Source organism: Palaemon carinicauda, chromosome 36 (assembly GCF_036898095.1).
Source record: "Palaemon carinicauda isolate YSFRI2023 chromosome 36, ASM3689809v2, whole genome shotgun sequence".
Lineage (NCBI taxonomy): Eukaryota > Metazoa > Arthropoda > Malacostraca > Decapoda > Palaemonidae > Palaemon > Palaemon carinicauda.
In genome coordinates, this window is record NC_090760.1 from 1487515 (window position 1) to 1495014 (window position 7500).

At 37.5% G+C, this 7500-nt stretch overlaps 1 protein-coding gene across 1 annotated transcript in view; it reads left to right on the forward strand.

The window, feature by feature from the left end:
* Window positions 1-7500, forward strand: part of LOC137628271 (uncharacterized) — a 63076-nt gene that overhangs the window by 53869 nt on the left and 1707 nt on the right. Inside the window, 4 exon segments of the mRNA XM_068359434.1 lie at window positions 327-347; window positions 1580-1756; window positions 5657-5833; window positions 7385-7500. The exon segment at window positions 7385-7500 is cut by the window's right edge and continues 61 nt beyond it. Of these exon segments, the coding sequence (XP_068215535.1) occupies window positions 327-347; window positions 1580-1756; window positions 5657-5833; window positions 7385-7500 (491 nt within the window).

The following is a 7500-nucleotide window of genomic DNA, read 5'->3' on the forward strand; positions in this document are numbered from 1 at the left end:
ACAATGGAGGTAAATATCCGGAATATATGATTGGGGTATATCTCTTGAATACACAATTCAGGTAAGTTTCCTGAAAACATATATAGTGTATGTATGAGTGCGTGTGTCTTTTACCATCAGAAAGCAATAATAGGATGATAAAATGGAAGGTAATATGGTTATATAATTAACCTAAAAACATAAAAATATTGTTATAATATTAATAATTTATAAAAATATTAGAAAAAAAAATTCTTATCCTAACCTGAATATGCATTAATGTATAAAGAAAATCTACGTAAATATAATTCAAAATTCTTAAAGACATTCTATTTTCATCTTTTCAGAAATGATGTTGGTGTTACCAGGTATGTAAACAGATATGTCATTGTTTGATAGCTTCCTGCTTTAAATATTTAGTTTTCTAATTTGCCTTTTTCTTAAACATTAAGTTTTCCAATTTGCCTTTTTCTTAAACATTAAGTTTTCCAATTTGCCTTTCTTTTATTTATGCACGTATGCTTGTCTGCATTTGTGTGATATATTTCAGAAAATAATCTGTATATGAAATTCTATGTGTTTTCACTTATACTAAATAAATGCATCACACGATCGTATATCTGCATAACGATTATTCATGTATGGCAATAATAATTTTATTCATTTTAACCATTTTAATATTTTTATAATTTTAACAACTATGACGACAACGACGGTGATAATAATTTCAATAATTTCAATAATTTTATTAACAACGTTTATAACGCTTCCAGAACATTGAAAATTACTGCCAAATATTTGCTCAGACAGCATCTGTAACGTATAAAAACCTTCTAGAAGACTAAAATTACTGCCAGATCTAAATTGATTTATCCGTACGTATAGATAAATGCACGTATTTACAATAATATTTCGTGAAAACGTTTCGTATGTATTTTTATTTAAGTAATTTTTTTTTAAATCAATAAAATACAGAAATAGCAATCGTTATCCTATGAATATCTAAAGTAGTCGTAAAACATTATAAAATAACTAGGAATTTCTAAAAAGTTACTTTTTCTAAAATTCAAATGTAGTTATTTCCCTAAAACTAATACATTAAAAAGACGGAGAGACTGATAAATTGAAAAGATGAAAAGCCAATGTAACTAGCAAATTGAAAAGGAGAGAGAGAGAGAGAGAGAGAGAGAGAGAGAGAGAGAGAGAGAGAGAGAGAGAGAGAGAGAGAGAGAGAGAGAGAGAGAGATTCTTGTAAAATAACTAGACATTTTTAAAATCTTACTATTTCTAAATTTTTAAAGTAACGGTTTTTAAACTTCAGATGTAGTTATTTCCTTAAAACTAATACATTAAAAAGACAAAGTGACTAATAAATTGAAAGATGAACATTGCAAAGACGAAGAGACCAATAAACTGTAAACATGAAGGTAAAAAACAAATCGAAAATAAAAGAGAGAGAGAGAGAGAGAGAGAGAGAGAGAGAGAGAGAGAGAGAGAGAGAGAGAGAGAGAGAGAGAGAGAGAGAGAGAGAGGGAGCTCCATTTTAAAATTGAAAATAAGTGAGAGGGAGAGATCAATTCTATCATCCATTTACTTTCAGGAGAAATCAAAACGGAATTCGGCCAGCCCTGCGTGTTCCCATTCCAGTACAAACACAAGACATACCGCAGCTGTACTTTCGATGACTCCCTGAAGGCGTGGTGTGCCACGACGGTGGATGCCAATGGCAGGAAAACAGATTGGGGATACTGTATTGGTCTTGACGGGTCAACGTCAGGTGAGGTCAAGCTGATATATTTGTATCCCATTGGTGGATGGAAGGGGGGTGGGGGTACATGTGTAGTCAGTTTGGTCAAAGGGCAGTGGGTACATGTATGTGTAGTCAGTTTGGTCCACAGGCAGTGGGTACATGTATGTGTAGTCAGTTTGGTCCACGGGCAGTGGGTACATGTATGTGTAGTCAGTTTGCTCCACGGGCAGTGGGTACATGTATGTGTAGTCAGTTTGGTCCATGGGCAGTGGGTACATGTATGTGTAGTCAGTTTGGTCCATGGGCAGTGGGTACTAGTATGTGTAGTCAGTTTGGTCCACGAGCAGTGGATACATGTATGTGTAGTCAGTTTGGTCCACGGGCAGTGGGTACTAGTATGTGTAGTCAGTTTGGTCCACGAGCAGTGGATACATGTATGTGTAGTCAGTTTGGTCCACAGGCAGTGGGTACATGTATGTGTAGTCAGTTTGGTCCACGGGCAGTGGGTACATGTATGTGTAGTCAGTTTGCTCCACGGGCAGTGGGTACATGTATGTGTAGTCAGTTTGGTCCATGGGCAGTGGGTACATGCATGTGTAGTCAGTTTGGTCCACGGGCAGTGGGTACTAGTATGTGTAGTCAGTTTGGTCCACGAGCAGTGGATACATGTATGTGTAGTCAGTTTGGTCCACAGGCAGTGGGTACATGTATGTGTAGTCAATTTGGTCCAAGGACAGTGGGTACATGTATGCGTAGTCAGTTTGGTCAAAGGGCAGTGGATACATGTCTGTGTAGTCAGTTTGGACCACCCTCAGATTCAACGAACCCCTTTCTTCTATATATTAACGTACTTCTTCCCCATTTTTGTATGGGGTAAGCACGGTTGCCTTCTTTTAGAAGGACTTTGCTTTCACTTTGAGATAGACCATAGTCCTGATCGGCTGCCCTGCCTGACATCGCTTAGACCTCGGTAGATTATGTTTATGTATTGTACCAATCACCAGCGTCCTTCCATCCAGCAGCGACGAGTCCTGGCGCTGTTAGGTCGACAGTTCGAGACGTGTGAGGTGTCTGTTATGTTTTTAGGTGTTGGAGTGCCTTTGTTTGTGTATTAGTCTGTAACACCTATTACCTTTTAAGCAAACCTATCTGTCGTTTACCTAATCCATGAGGTGTCTACACCAGTGTTGCCAGATGGGTTAGTGTAAAAATCCCCAAAACTCGTGATAAAAAAATCCCCAAAAGAACTAAAAAAATTCCCATTTCTACAAATGCATATTCTTCTGATCATGTAGGCTTTAATGACATAGAAATTACTCACTACACTTCATATAAGTGCAAGTAAACTAATTGCAACAATATAAAGATTTACTAATATTTATTTCTTCTTCATAGAAATTTTTACAGAATACCCCCATTAGACACATAAAATCCCCAAATCTAGGGATAAATCCCCATATTTGGCAACACTGGACTCTACACGGATAGCAAAGTGTCCGCCTTTCTTACTGGTCGGCTACGGGTTTGAACCCGCGTCACAGACTTCTACGAAGTCCGAGCTAGCTGCCCTAACCAACTTAGCCACCAAGGCTCTCAGATTCTATGTATCCCCTAAGAGTAAAAATGTACCACGGGGGGGGGGGAGGGGGGGAGGGGGGGGGGGGTACAGGTACCTCAAGTTATGAACCTCCGTTCTGCGGTTTATATTATAAACAACAATCGCCGTTTTAGTGACTTCCTTGTTGAACCTGACATAAAAAACAGCATTTTGAAGAGAAAATGAAGATGTCTGACACTAACTTTAATCATAAAAAAATGTAAAAAGATGGAAGAAAAAAAATAACCAAAATTCTATCATGCGTAAGTCCCCACCAGAGACCACTTGCACGATAAGATAAGCCAAAGGCAGCTGCCGTATTGTTTATATCATAAAGCTAATTTAGATTACAGCGTGTTATGACCCAACTGGATGATGCCAACGGAAAAAATTTATAAAAAAATTCTAGTGGAAAATATAACCGTATGGCCCGAGGGGAAACTATCCTTGCTGGATAGTTCCTCATGCATATGGCCTATAGATGCCAAGGCTAATTACATCTAATTTTCCATAAATCTAGATGAAAATGTGGCTGAAGATACTAAGCAAGAATTACACAGGGAGGCCTTTAAGAAAACCAAGATGTACTTCTAGTTTTTTTACAGGTTTCTTCCACAATCTTCCTTTTTCTTTTCCTTTTTCTCTTTTCTGTACCAGCCTCCTGGGCTAGTACAGTGGTAACGTGCTAGCCTAGCATTCGCAAGGCAGCAGATCGATCCTACCAGGGACAGCAAGTCTAAGCTGTTAACCAAGCTTTACTTCGGACTTTTTTTTTTTGCAGGCTTCTTTCACAATTTTCTTTTCTTTTTTCTTTTTCTTTTTCTGTTCTAGCCTCCTGGGCTAGTACAGTGGTAACGTGTTTGCCTAGCATTCTCATGGCAGCAGATCGATCCCTTCCCGGGATCGTGAGTTTAAGCTGTTTACGGGGGAGGCCACTAGTGTGGTAGGGGGGTTGGGGTTGCCCGGTTGAAGTGAACATCTATTCTGATGAAACTGGAATTGAAACCAGATATTCTAAAAGTAACGTGTTCGCTTAGCATTCGCATGACGGCAGATCGATCCCACCCCGGGACCGTGAGTTTAACCTTTGACCTTTGACTTGTTCCATGGCTCTTCAGAATATACACACCAGAGCGAGAAACTCCTCTGGGTCCGTTTCTAGAGAGAGCACTGGGGACTTTATAACTAAGCAGTTAACTTAATGTACTGTTGGCAGTTAACTGCAGTGGGTTGCCGACCAGTAATCGTATATTGGAGTGGCTCCTTTCCTAGCAAATTAACTGGAACGCTAAGTGACAGCAATGTTATTTTACCTCCTTTCAGTCGAAAACTTAAATCTAATCTCGAAATGAAATTGTCTTAGAAAGATGTGTCCATTTACTTATAAATGGAGATCGTTATATTATTTGGCAATCTTAATTCGGTTTATGAAATTTATCCCATTTTTTTTACTAGATACTTATATATCATAAATTATAATTTTACTTTTGAAATGTCATTCTTCTATACACATGATAATTTTAAGGTCACACACACACACATATATATATATATATATGAGTGTATATATATGTGTGTATATATATATATATATATATATATATATATATATATATATATATATATGAGTATATATATATGAGTATATATATATATATATATATATATATATATATATATATATATATATATATATATATATATATATATGATAAATTTTGCACATTTTTACGTGTTTTTCATATTCAAATAAGCCATATATATTTTTGATATATTAATGTCTGGATTCTCTTAACAACCTCGGGATCACAGACCCAGGCGAAATCTCACAAAGACAAGAGCTTGGCTCCGGCCGGGAATCGAACCCTGGTCGGCAAGCTTATATAGACAGTGACTTAACCCACTTGGCCAAGTGGGTTAAGTCACTGTCTATATAAGCTTGCCGACCAGGGTTCGATTCCCGGCCGGAGCCAAGCTCTTGTCTTTGTGAGATTTCGCCTGGGTCTGTGATCCCGAGGTTGTTAAGAGAATCCAGACATTAATATATCAAAAATATATATGGCTTATTTGAATATATATATATGTATATATATATGTATATATATATATATATATATATATATATATATATATATATATATTTATATATATATATATATATATATATATTATATTTAATATATATTATATATAAATATATACATATATACATATATAAAATTCAAAATCATTATATATACTTTAATATAATCTTATATCCCCTTTAATTTAGGCCTTTCTGACCTTCCTGTGATTTCAAACGCCACACCATAATTGTCTACCTTTTCCAGATGATCACTCCAGACATGGTCCTGTAAGTAGTGACAGACTAGATAAGTATCCAGCCAGCTATCCAGGAGATCATCCGAAGGATGACAAGCCTCGATATGAACATGCGTATCCAGATGTCCTGGAACAGCCACCTGGATATTCAGGGGATCACAATGGCCCAGATGATGATCATGATCGTAAGTAATTTGTGACTTTAGTTTATCATGATTTCCGAGTTATACCCCACCTAAGGTTAAATTTCGAGCACATTTTGCTATATATTTTTTCTAAATTGCTCTAACAGGCTTAAGTTTTGTCCTAGAGAGGTCAGGTTGGTCTCATTCTTTTGGAAAATGCCTGGAGTTTCTCATACAAAAATATATAAAAACATGTAATTAACAGTGTTTTGCAAGAACGTACCGGTACGTCCTTTGGGGGTGAAAGGGTTAAGACCATTCTCTATTGCTTGATAATCTTTACTTGCTAGGGTTGTAATGGCCAATTGGAAACGTCCCTGCCTTGATCACCAAACTGAGGTTCAAGTCATGTTCAAACTCATTAGTTCCATTGGTCAGTGCAACCTCATCATCCTTGTGAGCTAAGGATTGGGGGTTTGGGGGAGCCTATAGGTCTATCTGCAGAGGCATCAGCATTGGAAAAGTCCCTGCCTTGATCACCAAACTGAGGTTCAAGTCATGTTCAAACTCATTAGTTTCATTGGTCAGTGCAACCTCATCATCCTTGTGAGCTAAGGATGGGGGGGGGGCCTATAGATCTACCTGCAGAGGCATCAGCAGCCATTAATACTTCAAGGGAATGTGTTGTCACCTATGTTGTTAATCCTCCATATGGATTTTGTAATGCATAGAACAGTTGGGGATTGTGAGGAGGGATTGGACTGGATTGTTAATAGGAAATTAGCTGACCTAGAGTATGCTGATGACGCTGTCCTTATTAGCAGGACACACAGGATTTGCAATGCTTGCTTACCAGAATGCATGAAATATCACAGGAGGTTGGGCTCAAATAAATAGAAAAAGATAGAGATGATAAGAACGGAATATACAATGGAAGATGTAATATCATTGGAAGGAGAAAGGATTAATGAGGTAAAATCATTTAAACATTTAGGAGCTATGATCACTAATGCAGTTTGGAATTTGAATTTAATGAAGGATTGAAAAATCAAATCAGACAATGGCTAGGGTAAGTAAAATTTGGAAATCAAATCGCCTGAAATCACATATAAAAATCAGGCTATATATCAGTTTAGTGAAGTCTGTGCTACTATATTTACATGAGTCGTGGTATGACAATGAAACAAACTCCCATCAGATTTTGTAGATTTGAGAACAAAGCTCTCAGAAGAATATTGGGAGTGAAATGGCAGGACATGATTAGAAAAGAAACTATACGAGAGATTACTCGAGTACCATATGTGGATAGGAAGGATCATGGTGAGGAGTATATGGAGATGGTTTAGGCATGCTCTTCGCACTTCCCTAGAGAGATTAGTTCCCCAAACATTCACCTGGGCTCCACAAGGCACTAGAGGAGTTAGAATACCCAGCCCTACATGGCTGAGAACTATGAAGCGTGAAGTAGGATAATATGAATGGAGAAGTAATGAATTAAAAGCTCAAGATAGAGAGGACTGGCGAAATCTAATGAGGCCCTTTGCGTCAACAGGCGTAGGACGAGATGATGATAATAATGATATATACTAATGTAAATATAATTTCTTTCAGGTGACTGTAAACACACGAAAACCACCCAGAACCAGGAGTGCATTTTCCCGTTCGAGTTTCAGGGAAAACTTCACAACCATTGTATTGCCATGACGAAGAACGGTCCACCGGAGTGC